A 22,574-nucleotide genomic window follows, 5' to 3' on the forward strand; every position below is an offset into this window, starting at 1 on the left:
TGCAGCATTTTGTGTGTAGCAAAATAGGTAAATACATCTCCAAAACATAGTGAATCGTGATCTACTTATCAAGAAAAGTAATAAAAACATCTACATTACTAAATGCATAATAGCCTTTTTAGACTTATGGTAGGGGCTGTAACAATGAGCCTTGGATCTACAGATTTCTGATTCTAAACAGTTTATTTTGCACAGTTCCAATGGAAGAAGAAATACAGGGAAGCTGATAAATACCGTTGATTATGCTCTGCAGAAGAATTGTAGCAAATACAGTAAGGCTGATATCTGCAGTGCATATGCTAACAACTAACCTGATTTTAGCTATTCATTACCTTTGAGTCCAGGAATCTCTGAGCTAGTTCAGCATCTTCCAAAGTGCAGTTCCCAGAGAAATATGTAGATATCCCCTGGAATTGTAAACAACACAGTAAGGTGTATGTCAGATGGAGCTCTTTGCCACCCACCTAAATTCTATCTTATGGGCATAAGATAAAAGCAGGAAAATACCACTGCCTATACTAAAATGCAAATTGCTTTTGGGTTGGTGCACCCACAAGTCAGACAATTACCTGTCAAAAATCTTCACTGATAAATGAAAGCGTTATTCACCAAACCTGTGGGTGCACCTACAAGGTCAGAGCAACTCACATTTTAGTCTGTGCAGTGGTATTTTCAAGGGTTTTGCTGTCAACAATTCATGGGGAGCCTAGAGCTACATCTGAATAGCAGCATGTTTACTACAGAGACATCTGCTATACTGAAATAATATATGAGAAGCCAACTCATTAAAGGGGTTGTTTGCCTTTAAAGGAGAAGGAAAGTCATGTAGCACCGGTCCGGGATTATTCCAGTGAGCACCACAGAGTGCTCCTCTTCCAGCTTCTTCTTTCTTTGTGCGGCTGCGCATTAGAGCTTGGCTTTTCCCTTCTACTGTGCATGTGTCTGCCCTGGGAAATTTGAAGAAAGAAGAGGCCGTAAGAGGATCGCTCCGTGGTGTTCACTGGAATAACCCCAGGCTGGTGCAGTTTTCTGCTGTTAGGAGCACTGGCTCGGGGTTTCAAGTAAGTAAATACATTCACTTGGGGGTGCCTAACATTTGGCATCCCAAAGTGCTAAACGACTTTCCTTCTCCTTTAAATTAACTCTCCAGTTTGTATTATCTGGTTGCTTGCATCCAAATTATCCTAGCAATCATGCACTGATATAAATAAGAGACTGAAATATAAATATGTGAGTACCTGAATAAATATATGAGTGATAGTGTAATAAGTATAAATATGTAGCCTTACAGAGTATTTGTTTTTTAGATGGGATGCCCCCCATCTGAAAGCAGGAAAAATTCAGAAGAAAATGGCAATCAATTAAAAAAAACTGCAAACATTAGATGTATCCACTGGGAAATCGAGTATCCCCTATCGCCAAGTGAAAAAAGATAAAACAATGCTTCATTCTCATCAATTAGTGGATAGTTGGAGGTTTCAACACCCGACCGTTAAGGATTACACCCATTATTCTATTCCACATAACCAATATAGTCGGATTGACTACCTTTTCATCTCCCATCATGTCCTGGATTGGGTTAGAAACACAGAAATAGGTGCTCAGACTTGTTCAGATCACCACCCGGTCCATTTAGATCTGAATGTCCCTGACCTTCCCATACGTGCTTGGTCTTGGCGACTTAATGAATCCTTACTGGATGATGCCCCTTGTCTTGCTGAATTAAGGGAAGTAATTTCTAATTTCGAATCTGATCATAAAGCAGACCCTACCCCGTGTCTAACTAAATGGGAAACTCTGAAGTGTATGTTGCGGGGTTCGTTGATTAAACACGGAGCGAGAATTAAGAAACAAAGGGCAAAAGTTATGCAAGAGTTAATTCATAAAATTCAATCCTTGGAACGATCCCACAAACAATCTCTGTCCCTACAGGTATTTGGTGAGTTGACTAAGGCTCGTCAGGAATTGTTATCTCTCACTCAACAACGCTATAAGAAATTTATTGAACAATGTAAGGGTCGGTTCTATGAGATTGGCAGAAAATGTGGGAGTTTACTGGCTAGACAGTTAAAGAGGAAACATTTGGCCACCTACATTCCCCATATTAACACTCCAGATGGCTCGACCACTCACCTCTCCTCGGAGGTGGCTGAGACCTTTAAGCAGTACTATAAGGCACTATACAATATCAACAATCCTGCCACCTCAAACTTTTCCCCACAAATGTTGGATTATATCAAAAACTCATCTCGCATAACGAATCACGACCCGTCCCTGCAGGAAGCGTTAGCCCAGCCTTTTACAGCAGAGGAACTTAAGGCAGCCATTGCCACAACTCCGAGCGGAAAGAGCCCGGGGTCCTGATGGTTTCTCAGTGGGAATATACAAATCCCTGGGAGGGAATTTGGCTCCCGTAATGCTAGCGGCTTATAACTCTATCTCAGATCTCTCGCCTCCCTCCCCGGCATTCTTGGAAGCTACCATCACCTTAATTTTAAAACCGGGCAAAGACCCGAAGAACTGTACCAGCTATAGACCCATTTCGTTGTTGAACGTAGATACCAAATTGTACGCAAAACTGTTGGGTAACAGAATTAAGCCGTTGTTGAGTGATTTGATACACCCAGATCAGGTGGGTTTTGTGCCCGGGAGGGAAGCGAGAGATAATACCTTGAAGGTCTTCTCTCTTATACAGACTGTTCAAACGGGGAAAACCCCGGTGCTCTTATTGTCATTAGACGCAGAGAAGGCCTTCGATAGGGTGAGTTGGGCCTTCCTTGAAGCGGCAATGCTGCAGGTGGGATGGGGTGAGCGGTTTATATCTAAGGTAGTGGCCCTTTATACTGTTCCCACTGCTAGGATTAGAATCAACGGGATCCTGTCTGAACCGTTTAGCTTAGCGAACGGGACACGTCAGGGGTGTCCCTTATCTCCATTGTTATACATTTTGGCGATGGAACACCTTTTACAAGCGATTAGATCGAATCAGCTGATCTTGGGGCCCACAATTGCGGGCCAGGAGGTCAAGACTGCCGCATTCGCAGATGACCTCTTAATATTTCTTAAATCTCCATTCTTATCCACTCCGCCCTTACTTGCGGAATTGGTTAATTTTGGGAAGTTCAGTAACTTTAAAGTAAATGTCACAAAATCTGAAGCTTTAGATATTTCGTTGACCCCAGGAGAAGCCCGGCGAATACAGGAGAACTTTCCGTTTTCCTGGCAGTCTCATTCGCTTAAATACCTTGGCATTCAAATCCCCAGAGATCTGAGCCAGACGGCAACATTGAATTACAATACATTGTTAGCCCAATTGAAACAGGATATTAGTTCTTGGGGGTTGTTGCACCTGTCATGGTATGGAAGGATCCAGTGCTTGAATTGGGGCGGGATGCGGCGGGATGGAATCCCGCCACTTCTTTTTTCACAGTAATTGTCATCCCGTTAGGCGGGATGGCACGTTTTTGAATACCGGAGCTTTCCCCGGGCCACACAGAGCTTTTTTTTTTTTTTTTTAGCTCCGCCTCCGTCTCCGTCCGTTGGGCTGGCTAGGCTGAGCAGGACAGGGAGGGCGGGCTGAGCAGGACAGGGAGGGCGGGCTGAGCAGGGCTAGAGGGGCGGCGCAAATGGGGGCACCACGCACACACGCACGCTAGGCTGGACGTAGGAGCCCACCTCACTCCCGGATCTCTGCAAATTTGGTTGCCTCTGCGGCTCTGCCAAGTCCTCGGAGCAGTGGGACCATTAGCGTATGGGGCCCGCACCCCAGCAAAGGAGTCAAATTCTGTACGGAGCATCAGGTTCTTCACGGCGCGCCGTTTGATTGTCTGCACAAACGGCTATTTTTTTTGGCGCCAGTGCGGAGGACTCCCAGGCGGAACTGTTTGGCAACTCTTGTGCAGTGTATTTGAATTGCTTCAAAGCTGGCGCGCATCAGGCTCTTTCCTGTGGGCTGGACATGTCTGTTAGCAGCTGCCTGTTAGAGTTGTGCGCTGGGGCATATCTCTGCACAGGATGGAGCACCCATTTGAAAACACTGCCAGAAAGGTGCAGATCAACAGAATATTTAAGGGGAGAATGGATGATTCATGTAAGGGCAAAAGGAAGCCTGGGAAGAGGAAGGAAAGTGGTAGCACAATGGTTAAAAAAAAAAGTAGGAGCAGAATAAAAAGCAAAACAGCACAGAAGAAATGCTGTAACAGGGAGAAAAATACAGAGAGGTAGTGAAGCAAAGCAGGAGAGAAAGACAAGCAAACAGAAGAAAAGAAAAGCAGAAAACAACCAAGGAAGTGAGTAGGATGTTGAGTATTTTATTTACATATATATCGTTTTTATGTCTATATACATGGTTGTGACCCTATGCCCTGGTCTGCTTTGTGCCCATTAATATGTATAATATTATTTGGTTTGTCATTTGGATTGTGGGATAATCTAACTTGGCAATGGCATAGACATCTTATTTATAACAATTAGGAGAAATACTTCTTTATTTGTTGTCAAAGAACTATTCCTAGGATCTGTTTCAATCTTTTTCATCTGTTGGGCTCCATCTCTCCCTACTATACCTGCTATCCCACAGTCACACTCCCTTCCCAGAGACTATTATCCCACTGTTACTATAGACACCATCTCTCCCTACTATACCTGCTATCCCACAGTCACACTCCCTTCCCAGAGACTATTATCCCAATGTTACTATAGACTCCAGTTGCTTATTCAAAGCAATGCATGGACGCTAGGGTAATTTTGGCCGTAGCAACCATCATACATAAAGTCCTTAAAAATGTTTGCCCTGTTTTAAAGCTTCTTTGTATTGTATATATGAAGCATGCATAGGTGACAATCACAATATTCGAATCTCCCGCCCACACACTAACTGTTGGGAAGGGGTTGGAAAGCAGATTCTTTGCACTGGACTCCTGGAATTTGGCTAATAGAAATTGGTGTCTGGCAGGGCTACTCTGCAGATTCCCCCTCTCCCCCCTGAACTGATAAGTGCAGCAGTATAATTGTAAGCAGTTTTTATTACTTGTACTGCCTGCTGGCACTTTGCCCCCTAACTCTTCCCTTAAATCATTTCTTCCACACATTTATTGACTTTTAAATCTTTCCATGCCTTCTGTAAATCAGTCACTGCTATGATTTCTGGGGTATTTATAGATATTGCCACTGTGACACCCTCTATGACTTTTGGGGGTATTTATACGTGATATTGCCTCTGTGCTATGGGTTCTGGGGGTACATGCTAATACTGATTTAGTCCTGATTTATATCCTGTGCTAGTGTGGGCGTGGCCATAAAAGGGGCTTGGCCTAAAAAAATTTGGCGCGCTGCGCGCGCCGACACTTCTTCGCTCTCGTACCTTTCTTCAGTGGGCAGGGCTACACACGGCACACCCCACCATCCCTTTACCTTTTTGTTCCCAATTCAAGCACTGGAAGGATCAATGCAATAAAAATGGTTATTTTGCCAAAATACTTATATTACTTCCAGACCATACCTCATCAACTGCCCCCAGGGATGATCCAGAAGGTCAATACAATTTTGATACGATTTGTTTGGGACAACAAATCGCCGAGACTGAAACGGTCTATTCTATTTACCCACAAACGGAAAGGAGGCTTAGGGCTCCCAGATCTGCAAACTTATTGCCAGGCGGCCAATTGCCAGCGTATAGTGGATTGCTTCCATCACGCCACTTGCAAATTATGGGTACAGCTTGAACAAAACCAGATGAAGCAGCCCATAACGGCGCTTCCTTGGCTGAAAATATCTGACAGACTCAATAGACAACTGCTCCCCCTAGTTACACAACTTACGCTCTCTATGTGGGATAACTTATCCAGATCAATCACCGTCTCCAGTAACCCAGGACCCATGACCCCGCTGATTGGTAATCCTAGTTTTCCTCCAGGTACTTTAAGTAAGGGGTTTTTACATAAACGTGGGCGTGACACTTTGACATTTACTTCTGTCAGAAGTTCTAATGGCATAGCCCCCCTTCACGCTATTGTTGCTGAGCCAGGGAACTCTTTCTCCTTTCAATTTATGCATCACCAGTTAGTACATTGGTTCCAAACACACTTTGAAAAGGTCAAGTTGTTAACGGATACAACGCCATTTGATGATCTATGTCTAGCTAAGGCCCCACCACAACATACCATTTCGCAGCTTTACAATATCATTCGCAATCTTAAACAGTTACAGTTACCTGGTTACACTACGAAATGGGCAGATGATATCAAACGCAACATTACCGAGAAAGAGTGGGATGTAAGCTTTAAGCTAACACATACAATGGCAACAGCCTGTAAAGCGCAAGAGACGAATTATAAAATTTTGTCCCGATGGTATCGGTACCCGGTGGTCCTTCATAAGATGTTCCCAAACTCCTCTAACAAATGCTGGAGGTGTAATTTACACAAGGGTGATATGCTGCATATGTGGTGGGAGTGTCCTATGATTCGAACCTACTGGGTCGCTATAATAAAATGTATATCTAAAGTGACGGCTATAGACCTCCCCATTGACCCTGGGATGGCACTCTTATCAATACCTCCTCCACAAACCATTATTGTGCGGAAGGCATTGGTTGCTTTCGCCCTAACGGCGGCAAGATCAGTTATTCCCAGATATTGGAAACAAAGTGTTACTCCGCCCGTAGGAGACTGGATAAAGGAACTTAATTCTATCATGCGCAATGAAGAATTGCTCTCTTATTCCAACAAAACACAGGACAATTTTGTCCGCACATGGTCGACGTGGGTCGTCTTTAGAGAATCCCCTGATTATACTACTATGCTTGTCAGTTGAATGTGTAATCTGTTTCTCTGTCCCTCTAACTGTATGTCCAAGACAGCTCAGGGTGACCTTGAGACAACTCATAGGATGTTACATACTCGGGTTTAGTACTCCCCCCTCGTTTGCTGAGAGGGGAATTAATGGTATTGCATTGGAAGTGTGTCCCCCCCTCCCCTTGTTATTGATGTATAGCGTGCATACATGACTCTACTTTGAGGTATTTGGTTAAAACTTACTGTACTCATTGCTATGGAAATTGTATAAGTGACTAAGACTACACTTCGATTTTTACCCTGCAACATGTGATAATCCATGAATGATACTCTCAGGATATGTATGCATGTAACTCTTCCATGTCAGTCTTGCTGTTTATTGTGTGTATTTTGTCTTTCAAAAACGGAAAATAAAGAATATATATATATAAAAAAAAAAACTGCAAACAATAACAAATAAAGACCAATTGAAAAGTTGCTTAGAATTGCCCTTTCTATAACATCCCAAAAGTTAACTTAAAGGTGAACCACCCCTTTAACAGACCAGTAAAACCATTTTTTTTCAGCAGCTCTGCAGTTTGGAATTTCAGCAGCTATCTGGTTGCTATGTTCCAATTGTCCTAGCAACCAGACAGTGGTTAGACTTAGACACTGGAAGATAAACAGGAGTATACTTGAAAATAAAGGCAAGCATTAAAAATAAAAATAACAATAAAACCGCTGCCTCACGGAACAGCTGGGGACATAACCAGCGCCGTTCCTGCCATGAGGCAAGGTGAGCACCTTGCCTCAGGCGCAGTGAACGGCCAGCTACAAGGGGCGGCAAAAAGCCGCCTCCTGTAACTTTAAGAGCCGATTTTCCGGTTTTGAACGGGAAATTCGGCTCTCCTAGTGCAGAAAGCGCAGTACGCGCTCACTGCGCTATCGATGCAGCCCCCTTTGACCCGCTCCGGCGCTAAACTTTTAAGCGCGAAGCGGGAGAGGGGGGGCGGCTTCAGGGTTGCTGCCTCAGGCGGCAGCAGCGTGCAGATCGCCCCTGGTCATAACCCCATTGGAAAAGGCAAATAATAACATACAATTAAAAATGAAGAACAATTGAAAAGTATATAACATATTAGAACAGTTAATATAAAGGTGAACTACCTCTTTAAATATGATGAGCCAGACTAAGCAAATCTTTATTGCAGTGTGCATACTCAAGTTTTAAATTAGAAATGTCTTCTGGTTCTGGTATATGAGGACAGATTTACAGTACTACATTAAATGTACAAATACAAGGTTATCCAAAACATGTATTAACAGTGGATTGACATGTCATACTAAGGAAATTATGTATATACTTAATTCCTTATTTTACACAGGCAAATCACAGTGAAAGTGACCCATTCTAAAACTTACTTGGTCGCCCAGTCCCAGCTGCCTTTCTGATGGCTCCAGGGAATACATGCGATCTGAAACCATTCTCCACAATGAATCCATTCCTTCAGGATCTTTGGCAAAAGCATTACTTGCACGCACGAGCTTTTCTAATTTCTCCTGTTCCAAAAAAATTCTCCAATTAGTTTTTAAATCCCTCAAATGTGATATGAGTGCTAGGGCTGCATGAATGTCAGCTTTTTTTGGATTTGTCTAAATTATGAATTTTTCATGAGAAATTCGGACTTATCCCAAAATGAATCAAAATTTGCATATGGGGGGGATCAGTGTGCAGAGCATGCAAAAATCTTTTTGTAATTCTCAGATTCAGTTTTTCGGATTCAGTCTGGCCAGGTGCTTGGATTTGGCTGCATCCTGCTGAAAAAGGCTCAGGATTGAAGTAAATCCAAGATTCAGCTAATTAGAAGAGTTCTGGAGACAATGAGTTGAATGACATACCCTGGGTACATTAGGCACAAATTTTGTGTCCCCGAATGATTTGTAGTTACCCATGTTGGCAAAAAAACCAGTGGCATAAACTAGGAAAGCCTGCAAGGTAAAAGAAAGATAAAGGTTAATGGGAATGCAGTCCCCTTAGCATATTTGCATTTATTCAGTAGTTAATACATGATACACTTCACAATGTTACAAATTTCTTTTTCCCTCCATTGAAATCCCCTAATTAATCTCAGTCATCCTGTTCAATATCAAATATATATCTACAGACTACTGGGAATCATGACAAATTAACAATAACATTTCCAAATTTTAAATTGAACATTTCAAATAAGAAAGGGGAAAAAATAACTATAATATAACTATAACTATAAATTCTACCACAGAGACTTGTGATTTATATTTTGCTTTATAAAATCAGAATAAACATAAAGCAAATAGATGCAATTTATATGCAATGCATATGACAGGTGGAGAAAACTTACAACATGGCACAGGGTACGACATGGAGAGCACTGAGAAAGGGATGAGTGTGTGAATGTAGAGGATTGTGAAGAGGAGAAATATATGATTAAAATGGCTGGCAAGAAATGCAGTGTTATAGAGAAGTTAGAAAGGGGAGAACTGCATCTAATGGAGAAGTCTGAAAAAGGGAGAAGTGTGCATCATGGGCAGGGTTGGGAATGGGATAGAAAATGGAGCAATACACGCAATGGAAAGCAGAAGAAAGGGAGCAGTGAGTGTGATGGACAATTACTGTATGAGAAGGGGAGGAGAGTTTGGATGATGTGTGTAATGGAAAGGTTAGGGAATGGGAATAGTGATCATGTATGATGGAGAGGGTTCAGAAATGGAGCAGGGTGTAAGTGCTTTTGATGTAAGGGGTAAGAAAATAAAGTAATGCATGTAACAGTAAATTGTGTTTGTGAAAGAAGGGTGAAAAGATGTTTCTGGTGATGCAAAGACATTTATAGAACCCTCCCTATGCATTTTACCTGGTATTCATCCTCATTTAGACCCTGGCCCACAGCAACATCCTTCAGTTCACCAGGCTCTTGACTCCTGAAAAGTCTGTTCAGCAGGATGTATATGGCTGGAGATTCAGGGGAGGTCTGAAACAGGACAATCAACCCCCCATAAAACGATGCACGAGACAGATAGTGGGTGTACAGCTTCTCCTCGGCTGATAACAATAGAAAGGCCTCACTGCAGTCAAGCAGAGCAACCGGAAGATCGTTAGGTAGGATATACTGAGATGGGGCGACCATGTTCACAGCAAGAGAATTTCAAATCTGAAGAATAAAGGAAATAACTTTCTTTTAATTTATACAACACAAATATGCCAAACTGCTGTATTATGATGTTACTTGCTGAAACTGTAGAATTCTTGAAGAAATGTTTTATTTATATTTAGTCAATTGTATGCAATCCCTTATCTATTAATCAAAAAGCTCGAATTATGGTAAAACCATCACCCATTGAGACAATTTCAAGCAAATAATTCAAATTTGTTACATTTATTTCCTTTTCCTCTGTGATAATAAAACAGTACTTTGTACAGGTAGGGAACCCGCTATCCAGAAATTATTCCATCATTTGAATCTCCATCTTCTAACAAAAAAAAAATTAAACACTAAATAAACCCAACATGCTTATTTTGCTCAAAAGTCCAAAAATATATTCCCAGTCAATACTCTCAAAGTTAAAAAATCACTCTTTATTTAGCATAAATATTAAAAAGTAGGCATACAGACCAATTGATGCTCCGCCTTACGCGTTTCGCACCCACAGGCACTTATTCATATGAATAAGTGCCTGTGGGTGCGAAACGCGCAAGGCGGAGCATCAATTGGTCTGTATGCCTACTTTTTAATATGAATAAGTGCCTGTGGGTGCGAAACGCGTAAGGCGGAGCATCAATTGGTCTGTATGCCTACTTTTTAATATTTATGCTAAATAAAGAGTGATTTTTTAACTTTGAGAGTATTAAGTGCCTGTGGGTGCGAAACGCGTAAGGCGGAGCATCAATTGGTCTGTATGCCTACTTTTTAACATTTATGCTAAATAAAGAGTGATTTTTTAACTTTGAGAGTATTGACTGGGAATATATTTTTGGACTTTTGATTTGGGTGCCCTTTGGAGTTGGGGGCTATATTCCAGCATTTTTGGCCCTTTTTTGACAGGCCTGTGTAGACTGCAGCAGCAGCAGTAACAAGTGTCTTTTGGATGCTTATTTTGCTAACAATATGGATACATGCAGGCTAATAACAATCAAGTACAAAGTACAGGAATGAGATCCATTATCCAGAAACTTGTTATCCGGAAAGCTCCAAATTATGGGAAGGCCATCTCCCATAGACAAATAATTTAATTTTTTAGAAAAGATTATCCTTCTCTGTAATAATAAAACAGTACATTGTACTCGATCTCAACAACTATATAATCAATCCTTAATGGAGGCAAACAATCCTATTGGATTTAATGCATGTCTAAATGATTATTTAGTAGACTTAAGGTATGGGGAGCCAAATTACAGAAAGACCCCTTATCTGGAAAACCCCAGGCCTGAGCATTCTGGATTCTGCAGCAGCCCCCCCGGTTGGCCTCAGACACCCAGTTCGATGCTGAGCTAAACTGAATCTGAAGTAATTTGACTATATGGACCTGAACAACTGTGACAATTCCCTCCCCACCACTAATTTGCATTTGCAAATTAGGATTCGGATTCGGTTCAGCCGGGCAGAAGGATTAGGCCGAATCTGAATCCTGCTGAAAAAGGCAGAATCCTGGCTAATCCCGAACCTAATCCTGGATTCGATGCATCCCTATTAAAAATTATTCTAAGATATGTCATAATGACATGATCAAGCATTAGCCCAACCACATGCTAAAATACGGAATTTGTCATTATTAACAAGGCATTAGGTATCATTCCCATATTTTCTGCTCTGGGTAAAGAACACTGCTTTATAGCATGACAAGTACAAGCTGAACATGGAGTGAGAGTGGGAGTTATTAATACAAAAGGAACCATAGTGTTACCAGAGTGTAGATCGCAGCCAGGGCTTGTGACATATTTGTATCTCCTGCAGCACCCCACTATATCATATCTTATGGAGGGCATACATTTCTAACACCAGCGCTGAGAAATATGTTGGCGCTATAAATACATGTTAATAATAAGAATACCACAGTTTTTTTCCCGTTGTAGATACAAGCTCTACAGTCATGTGCATTTGCGTGTAATACTTGAGTGCCGTGTACGGTGCAACTACGTGTGTGCTGGTGTTTGGTGTGGCATCTGTAAGGCACAATTGCACTGTTGCAATTGATGCAACGTGCTGAGGTAACCCTGGAGCTGCCATCTGGTCAGGAGGTGGTGGTGGCTCCAGGGTTTTAACAGCTATGTGTATCAAAAGGTACAGAGTGCTCAGTTCAGAACGGAATGCGTGATGAACTGATCACTGATCTGAGTGATACTATGGAATTGCGCAGAGTGTATCTGGGTGCAGGTACATTTAATGAAAGTAGTTTTAGATGCAGCTCACTGGGGAAAAAAAAAAGTGTGATTTGCACACTGGTCGACAAATATAAAGGACCCCTATAATCAGGGCCATATTTACCATTAGGCACTTGAATGCCCATGCCTAAAGGCAGAGACACACGCTCAGATTTCGGGTGATTAGTCGCCCAGCGACAAATCTCCTCTTCTTCGGGGCGACTAATCTCCCCGAACTGCCTCACTTGCCTTCCTGCCGGCTAGAGTTTAAATCGCCGGCAGGATGTCACTGAAAAGTTGCTTAGCATTGCATTTTCTTTCATTAAGTGAAACAAAAAAACAAAACAGTTTTTGGGCGGAGAATCCTCCATGTGTTTTTAGGCAGTTCTTCTTTGGTTAGCTTTCTCCCCTGGCTGTTTTAGCTGGGTGCATACCTCCACCATTTGCAAATCAGGCACAAAAAAATTAATTTTCATACAGACATCGGTAGCACTTTAGCAAATACAGTCCTATAGAGTTTGTAAAAACTATTTTTTCAGAGCCAGAGTTGTCATGGAGACACTTTTTTCTCCCCTACCCAGCCCAATTTTATACTGCCACAATTTTTTTCTGGGGAGAACACTGCTTTCAGTCACCATGTTATCTCTATGCTCTGTAAGCTCTATCAAGTGGTTCAAAAAAAGAAAAATAAGAAAGAAACCCCTCTAGTGTTATTGCTATTTGCTGATTTGTGTCAATGCTGGTTTAACGATCAATCAATGCACACATGCAAATTTTAGTGCTCATAGTGACTTGAGCTATAAAATTATTTCACAGGGTAATTAAAATAACCAGTGTTATGTTTAAAGTGCCAAATACTGGATTACACACCTTATGTCTCATTACACCTCCCTCTTACAATTTATTAGGACTAAAAGTGACCTGTGCAATAAACAGTCATTCAAATAATAACCACACATAAACCGTAATTCCCACAGTAAATATCCAAGATACAGTATGCAATTCTTTGTTATCAAGATGACACACCTATTAATCAGTAAGAAAAAGATGTGGAAAATTAAAATTCAGTGGAGTGGAGATACCACAGAGCATTGCTAACTTAATTCTTTGTCTAGAGTAGACTAGGGATACCACAAAGTAGGAGAAATGTCAGGATGCCAGGGGCTGTGGTCTCATACGTTACCTTGACTATCAAAAAAGAGCTATCTTACCTATAAAACCACAAAGCCAAGGCACCTTGGAAATAGAGAGAAGGGAATAGAATTAATAAAGTTTGTGGATTTTAAAAGGTTTTTCAAAAACTGCTAAAAGGATTACAAGAAATTACAATTACAAGCGGTATTACCAGTACTGTACCTCCAGGATAACCTCGGCAATTGTAAATAAGTGAAAGGCTCTAAACATTGTTTAAAAACAAATTATAATTTTAAATATAAATAAATGTAAACATAAATCAATGCAAAGTTTAGTGCTGAAATTGCATAGTGCTGTAACCTAATTTCAGTTACTTGTTAAACTTGTTGCAATGACAAAATCAGTGATTTATAGGGGTAATTAAAATAACCAGTGCTAGGTTTGAAGTGGACCTGCCGCCCTTACATAAAAAACAGTATAATAAAAGTCCCTTTCAAATTAAAAATTAAATCCAAATTCTTTTTGTTTATTACCATTCATAGTTGTAAACTCATTTAAAATTCACAGCTGTCAATCAAATATTGTCTGCCCCTCTATGCCATAAGGTGGCCATACACGGGCAGATAAAGCTGCCGATATCGGTCGTTTGGACCGATTTGACAGCTTATCTGCCAGTGTATGGGGGCTTCTGACGGGTCTTCCCGATCGATATCTGGCCACGATATCGATCGGGAAGGTTGGATTTTTACCCGACCGACCCATCGGAGCCGCTTGGCGCATCGTAATTCGATCGTTCGGCCAAAGCTCGAATTACCCCCGATATAGCCACGCAGTTTAGTGGCATATCGGGGAAAGATCCGCTCGTTTGGCGATGTCGCCAAAAGAGCGGATTTTTGAGTCTATGGCCACCTTTAGACATAGAGGCAAGGTAAGCAATTACCTTCACTTTCCATTCAGCACTTAGTAGATGTCACTGCACTCCCCACATTCACCCACTCTCTTTACCATGTAGTTGTGTAACCAGTGCATGGGGATTGGCATCAGGTCCCCCATTCTGGTGCACAAACAAGATTTTGAGATGATGCAAGGCTTACCTTAATAACCATGTCCACAAAATGGCGCCTGCCTGTTTGCTATAATTATAAATATCCAAACTGAAGAACACAAGATTCAAATCATATATATTGTGTAATTAACGTTTATTTTGCTTGACTAACTTGATATAATAGGATTTGGAATATTTTTTTCAAGTGACAGGTCCCCTTTAAAGTGCCAAATACTGGATTACACACTTTATGTATCATTACACCTACATGCTGCAATTCATTAGAACTGAAAGTGACTTGTGCAATAAATAGGTACAGTGAAACCTACCCTGATTTTAAGTTTCCCCTAATTTTTCATATTGGAGTCCCACCAATAAATAATGCATGATGCACTTTCCTGATTTTACATTTTCTAGGATTTTACACCATTATTTCTGGACCCCTTAAAAACATAAAATGGGGGTTCTACTGTATTCAGATAAATAATCACACAGCTCTAATTCCCACACTAAATATAATAAATTATAAGCAATTGTTTGTTATCAAGATTATATTAGGGTTAAGTGATCATACTTGACCCTTATCTATCATTTGAATATATATTTATTGTACAATTTGGATATTTGGATATATGCAAGTAATAATAAGACTAGAGGGATTTTATTTCTTTCTTTTTCTTCTTTAAGCCCACTGATACAATTGTCCCTACCCACACAGATTATTATCACCACTATCTCTGTAACGGTTTTAAAGGAATTGTTCAGTATAAAAATAAAAACTTTGTAAATAGATAGGAAGTCTAATATAATAACTATGCAACCAACTATGTTAAAGTGGACCCGTCACCCAGACACAAAAATCTGTATGATAAAAGTCCTTTTCAAATTAAACATGAAATCCAATTTCTATTTTTTATTAAAGCATTCATAGCTGTTGTAAACTCATTTAAAAATCTCAGCTGTCCATCAAATATTGTCTGCCCCGCCTCTATGCCTAGGCATAGAGGCGGGGCAGACAATTGCTTTCACTTTCCATTCAGCACTTCCTAGATGTCACTGCTCTCCCCACATTCCCCCAGTTCTCTTAACCATTTAATTGTGTAACCAGGACATGGGGATGGACATCGGGTCCTCCATTCTGGTGCACAAACAAGATTCTGAGACGATACAAGACTTGTCTTAATAACAGTGTCCACAAAATGGCTGCTGCCTGCTGGTTATAATTATGAATTCCCAGACTGAAGGAAACAAGATTCAAATAATTTATAAAGTGTAATTAAAGTTCATTTTGCTTGACTAATGTGATAAAATAGGATTTGGAATAATTTTTTTGGGTGACGGGTCCACTTTAAGGGCATTAACTCAAGGGATGAAAACATGATTATGCTTCTTTATATGTCCCTGGTAAGGCCTCATCTGGAGTATGCAGTGCAGGTTTGGACTCCAGTCCTTAAAAGGGATATAAATGAGCTGGAGAGAGTGCAGAGACGTGCAACTAGACTGGTTAGAGTGATGGAAGACTTAAATTATAAGGGTAGACTGTCAAGGTTGGGGTTGTTTTCTCTGGAAAAAAGGCGATTGCGAGGGGACATGATTACACTTTACAAGTACATTAGAGGACATTATAGACAAATAGCAGGGGAACTTTTTACCCATAAAGAGGATCAGTGTACCAGAGCCCACCCCTTTAGACTAGAGGAGAAGAACTTTTATTTGAAGCAACTTAGGTGGTTCTTCACAGTGAGGATAGTGAGGTTGTGGAATGCACTGCCGGGTGATGTTGTGATGCTGATTCTGTTAATGCCTTTAAGAGTTAAGAGTTAATATCAAAGGCTATTGTGATACTAAACTCTATAGTTAGTATAGATATGGGTATATATAATTTATGTGTAAAAAGTACGGAGGGGTATGTATGGATGCTGGGTTTTCATTTGGAGGGGTTAAACGTGATGGACTTTGTCTTTTTCAACCCAATTTAACTATGTAACGTTGTAACTATAATAGCCAGAACACTACATTCTGCTTTGCAGCTTCCTTGGATCGCACCGATTACTACCTGGCAACCAATCAGTGACTTGAGGTGGGTCACATGGGTCATAAATGTTGCTTTTGAATCTGAGCTGAATGCTGAGGATCATTTGCAAGCACACTGAACAGTTATGTCCCACATGGCCCCCATTAAAGTCGCTGACTAACTCAGTTAGGGAAGTAGTGTTCTGTTCTGTTAGACATCCACTCACTTCAGCCTTTATAGATTACATTTTTGGCTGACTAACTGTATCTTTTTTTTTTACTTTGCACATCATCATCATCATTTATTTATATAGCGCTGTCAAGATATGCGGTGCTTTACTGCAGTTATAGCAAACAGGGAATAAATGGTGGATAACAAACAAGGATTACAGAATACAATAGGGTTAGAAGGACCTAGAGATTAGAGTTTACAAACTAAAAGGTTAGGGTACAATTGAGACATTAGAATTATATAAACATTTTGTCATTTTTGATACAGCAATGATTAATTAAGGTACATCGAATAAGCCTCTTTAAACAGATGGGTCTTTAAGGAGCGCTTGAAAATTTGGAAATAAGGAGAAAGTCTGACAGCTTGTGGCAGAGAGTTCCAGAGAAAAGCAGAAGCCCGAGAGAAGTCTTGTAGACGAGAATGGGCAGAAGTGATCAGAGGAGAAGTGAGGCGAAGATCAGAAGCAGAGCGTAGGTTTCGTGAAGGAGTGTATTTGGAGATTAGAGATGAAATATAGGGAGGGGTTTCTTTATTAAGGGCCTTGAATGTGAGTGTAAGTAATTTGAATTTGATTCTAGAAGAGATTGGGAGCCAGTGAAGGGACATACATATGGGAGCAGCTGATGTTGAGCGGCGAGCTAGATGAATGAGTCTAGCGGCCGTGTTTAGAACAGATTGGAGTTGTGAAAGGTGACTTGTTGGAATACCTGTGAGGAGTAAGTTGCAGTAATCAAGGCGGGAGATGATGAGAGACTGAATCAGTGTTTTAGTTGATTCTGAACTGAGATATGGTCGTATTCGAGCAATGTTGCGCAGTTGAATACGGCAAGATTTTGCAAGTGTTTGAATGTGTGGTGAAAAAGAGAGATGAGAGTCTAAGATAACTCCTAGGCAGCGTTCCTGTATGGTGGAATGAAAGGTGGTGTTGTTTACGGTGAGTGATATCTGAGGGACAGGGGAAGATCTTGGAGGAAATATAATGAGTTCTGTTTTAGAAAGGTTCAGTTTCAGGTGGCGCTGTGACATCCAGGAGGAGACAGCAGAGAGACAGTCTGTGACTTGGGAAAGGACAGGAGTAGACAAGTAGAGTTCGGTGTCATCATATAAAGGTGATACTGAAGTCCAAATGACTGAATAAGTTTTCCTAGGGAAGTTGAATAGAGCGAAAACAGCAGGGGGCCAAGAACAGAGCCTTGAGGAAATCCAACAGAGAGTGGGAAAGTAGTAGAAGTAGAGTTAGAGAAGGAAACTTTAAAGGAACGGTCAGACAGATAAGATGTAAACCATTAAAGAGCAGTGTCCCGAATGCCAGCTGAGTGTAGAATGTCAAGGAGGAGTGTGTGGTCAACTGTGTCAAAGGCTGCAGAGAGATCTAGAAGGATTAGAATGGATTAGTGACCTTTAGACTTTGCCAATAGAAGATCATTGTTTACTTTGGTGAGTGCAGTTTCAGTCGAGTGTGATGGGAGGAATCCAGATGGCAAGGGGTTGAGGATGGAGTTGTGAGTGAGATGCTGGATCATGCGTTTGTAAACAAGCCTTTCTAGTAATTTGGATGCGAATGGAAGAAGGGAGACCGGTCGATAGTTAGTGGGAGAGCTGGGATCAAGGGAAGGTTTTTTGAGGATAGGAAAGATTAGTGCTTGTTTGTATAATGATGGAAAGGTACCAGTAGAGAGTGAAAGATTAAATAGGTGGGTAAGTGCAGGAGAGAGTGTATGAGAGATTGGGTGGAGGAGGCGAGAGGGTATGGGGTCAAGGGAGCAGGTGGTGGGTTTTGAGCAGGCTAGAAGTTTGCTAACTTCATCTAGAGTTGCAGGGGTGAAGGAGTGCAAAGTAGATGTGAGTGGACTGCACGTTGGTCTGAGATTGTTGTCGGACGGTATGCTCAGCCTAATGAGATCGATTTTTTCATTAAAGAAATGAGCAAGGTCTTGGGCGGTAACATTAATAGGTGGAGGGGGGCATAGGAGTGAGTTCAATGTGGCAAACAGCTGCTGTGGTTTGGAGGACATAGTAGATATTGGATAAGAGAAGTATTGTTCTTTGGCTAATGATAGAGCTCGATTATAGCAGGAGAGAATGAATTTGAAGTGGATGAAGTCAGGATCAGTTTGTGACTTTCTCCACCGTCGCTCAGCTGATCTACTACATCTTCTGAGGTACGGTGTTACACTAGTGTGCCAGGGTTGGGGTTTAGCTGGCCGGCTGTGACGGGTGGTAGAAGGTGCAAGGGAGTCAAGTGCTGTTGAAAGGGCATCGCTGTAGAGAGAAGCTGCCATATTGGGACAGGAGAGAGTATTAATATGAGATATGGATTGTGCTGATACTGTTGATAATTGTTCAAAGGCATTAAGGTTTCTGTACGTGTGGGTAGAGAGAGATGGTTGTGAAGGTGCAGATGAAAGCAGTATCTGAAAGGAGAGTAGATGATGGTCAGACAGAGGGTAGGGAGAGTTGATTAAGTTGGATGGGCAGCATGAGTGGCAGAATATAAGGTCAAGAGCACGACCCTCGATGTGGGTAGGTGAGTCGGTCCACTGAGAGAGACCAAATGAAGCTGTTAGAGAGAGAAGTTTAGAAGTGGCAGCAGAAGCAGAGTTGTCAATGGGGATGTTGAAGTCCCCTAAAATGAGAGCAGGTGTCTCACTGGAGAGAAAGTATGGAAGCCAGGCAGCAAAGTGATCCAAGAAGGTGGAGTAGGGACCAGGGGGGCGATATATGACAGCAACACGCAGAGAGATTGGAGAAAACAAACGTATGCTGTGAACTTCAAAAGAAGTGAAGGAGAGAGAAGTCGGTGTAGTTAGATTTTGAAACCTACACTTGGGGGAGAGAATAAATCCCACCCCACCGCCATGACGGCCATCCGGTCTAGGAGTGTGACTAAGTGAGAAGCCTCCATAGCAGAGGGCAGCAGGTGAAAGAGTGTCTGAGGGGGAGAGCCATGTTTCAGTGATTGCAAGAAGGTGAAGGGATTTAGATATAAAGAGGTCATGGACTGCTGTTAGTTTATTGCAGATTGACCATGCATTCCAGAGGGCACATGAGAAAGGCAGGGAGGGTGCTGGCTTTATGTGAATTAGGTTTGCAGGATTAGAAGCGCGTAAAGTCTGAGAGACTGGAAAAGACCTTTTTGAATGCCTGAGAGTAGGAATAAGTGAGGGTACAAATGAGTGAGTCTGACCAGGGTTTGGGGAGATGTCCCCAGCTGCAAGTAAAAGTAATAATTAGAGTGAGACAAGGTGTGACCTAGATTTGACAGTGCGAGCATTGTATTGTTTGATGGGATGAGAGGGGATAATAGATTTAACAATACAAGACAGTGTGCTTAGATTGAGAGAGGGTGATGGGAGCAGTGAAGAGGAGATTACAATTTCAGGATAGTTTGATGGATGTTGGAGTGCAGAGGATATATGCAGAAGTATAGAGGAGAGAGAGAAAAAGAAGGCAATCAAATTAAACATAGTTAAACAGTATAATCCGGTTTATCTTGTTGATAGATGAATTGATGAGCAGTGATGTCCAATGTTTGCTTGGAGATTCTAATCAAACTCTGATCCAACTGCTGTCCAACTCTACATGTTGTACTTAAACTTTCTGTACTTTAACTTGATGGACTTAAGTTGTTAAATCTGCCATAGCTCTCCTGCCATGCTCACCCCTGCCATGCTTCCCCTAGAGTAAATGTCCTGATATACAGCACGAGGGTCACATGGGTGAGGGCCAGCAATTGATTAATTAAGACAAGTTAAAGACAGAAGAATATCTGAGTCTGGTCATCTAACAGACATCAATAGCAATAAAATGGACATACCAAACTATTCACTAAAGCAAGCAACAAATTGCTAGATAAATGTAAACTGATGCATTTTAACACCTACCCCACAATTGAATAATTGGCAATGGTAATACAAAGATTTGCAACAGAGTTGGATGGTGAGATGCAGAAAGCTAGGAGCAGTAAGTTCAATTAGCAGGAATTAGACATACCCCACAATTGAATATTAATATATATAAACTGAACTGTTCCATTAAAAAGCATTGAGCTAAGCTTTGTTCATTGCACTTGTGAATGTAAATGAGCCCACTTGTGACTTTAAACTTGTAAGAAGGATGTTCAATGGCGAATACAATAATGGTGGGGTTGACTTACCCAGAAAAAAGGGGGGTCCAGGTGCTCAAGCCCCAGACTTTCAGCTCAGGGAGGCAACTTGTTGCAAATAGGAAAATAATGAAGGGCTGGCACATTCCAGACCACACTCCACAATTGATGTAGTTAAAGGAGAAGGAAAGCTACGGAGGCATTTTATTGCCAATAGATTAGCTACAATAGTGCAAGCTAGAATGATATATTTATTCTCTTGAATGTTTTACCTTACCTGAGTAAAAAGCTCTAGAAACTCTCTGTTTGTTTAGAATAGGAGCTGCAGTATTAATGTGGTGTGACATCACTTCCTGCCTGAGTCTCTCCCTGCTCTGGGCTCAGATTACAGTAGAGAAGGGAGGGGTGGGGGGAGAGGAGCAAACTGAGCATGCTCTTGCCCAGGGCAATGAGGTTTAAGCCGAAGGCAGGAAGTCTGATACAGAAGCCCATGTGTACACAATAGAAGGAAAGAAATGCAGTGTTTCTTTTGACAGGGGACTCAGAGCAACATTACTTTGGGGGTTTACTGGTATATTTAGATGGACCTTTCTGATAAGGCTTACTTAGTTTTAACCTTTCCTTCTCCTTTAAAAGGGATTTTTATTATGGCAAAAACATCACAGCAGAAGCCTTACGCGTTTCGTGCCCACTTAGTCATAGGCTAAACAAACACTGACATACAGTCATAGTTAAATGAAAAAGGACCAATCAACACATGTGTTTAGCTGCCAATCAAGAATATGGGCAGTGCTAAGAAAATGACCAGAAAGGCCAATCCACAGCATGGTTACAGATTAGGTATATCCATCAAGTAGTTTACATATCAACTTTCAAGTACAAAAATGAAAAAACATAGAATATGTATATAGAAATATATACATATGCCAAAAAGTTATTATCAAAGCAGTTGAACAGCAACAATGTAATTTATAATTGTCCCTCTTTCATTTAAATATGACTGTATGTTTTAGTGTGTGTTTAGCCTATGACTAAGTGCCTCCATGGCACGAAACGCGTAAGGCTTTTGCTGTGATGTTTTTGCCATTATAAAAAATCCTTTTTAACTACATCAATTGTGGAGTGTGCTCTGGAATGTGCCAGCCCTTCATTATTTTCCTATTTGCACTTGTGACTTTAATGCTCTGAATGACTAAACCTAATTTTTGTACACAATGAAGCATTCTCCCCCCCCATCCCCAAACATGTAAAAACAAAATCAGGCTTTGATTTGGCTTGATCTTAGGGTTGCAAAAATGGGATTCAATATGGCTGGTTATTAAGCTAAATCTTTTGATGATAATTTGGCATCTGTTTATGTGCAAAAATGATGTATTAAGTGCATATGTCATTTTTTTGCATACGTATTTTGAAAAAATTAAATATTTAGCCCTTTATCACATCCATAAACGTTAACTGCTGGATTGCCACTGTTAATCACAGTATATTTTGATGAGGGAAAATATAATGAAAATACAGGGATACTGAATAAGTGAATATTAGACAATTTAAAATATTTTTTTTACGGTTAACCCGGTATCCTTGTTCATTCGAATGAGACAAATAGTAGGAACAATATAATATCCTCACCTGCTCCGGGTTTTCACAAAAATTGAAACGATCACACTTCCGGGTTACAGCATCAACCACGCTGCTGTGGTTCCGCCCACATGTACTACGTATCTCCTGCCCTTACCCATTCAGTGAAGGGGCAAAGTCGATGCCATTCAATGAAATTCCCAGATAGTGGTACTAAATTAAGAATGGAATGCGGTCATCCAATCGGAGAGCAGTATTCATGTCCCTACGCTTATCCAATGGCAGCACAGATAATGTGTGAT

The 22,574-nt window shown here is 41.1% G+C and overlaps 1 protein-coding gene across 2 annotated transcripts in view; it reads right to left on the reverse strand.

The window, feature by feature from the left end:
• The window catches only part of dpp3.L (dipeptidyl-peptidase 3 L homeolog), a 58,192-nt gene that overhangs the window by 16,709 nt on the left and 18,909 nt on the right, over positions 1-22,574 (reverse strand). Inside the window, 5 exon segments of one of the 2 annotated variants that reach the window (NM_001093187.1) lie at positions 333-407; positions 8,193-8,330; positions 8,670-8,759; positions 9,662-9,958; positions 22,324-22,374. In NM_001093187.1, the coding sequence (NP_001086656.1) occupies positions 333-407; positions 8,193-8,330; positions 8,670-8,759; positions 9,662-9,934 (576 nt within the window). In that variant the 5' untranslated portion in view covers positions 9,935-9,958; positions 22,324-22,374. 2 annotated transcript variants of the gene reach the window in all.

The sequence above is a fragment of the Xenopus laevis genome, chromosome 4L (genome assembly GCF_017654675.1).
Source record: "Xenopus laevis strain J_2021 chromosome 4L, Xenopus_laevis_v10.1, whole genome shotgun sequence".
In the NCBI taxonomy this organism is placed as follows: Eukaryota; Metazoa; Chordata; class Amphibia; order Anura; family Pipidae; genus Xenopus; species Xenopus laevis.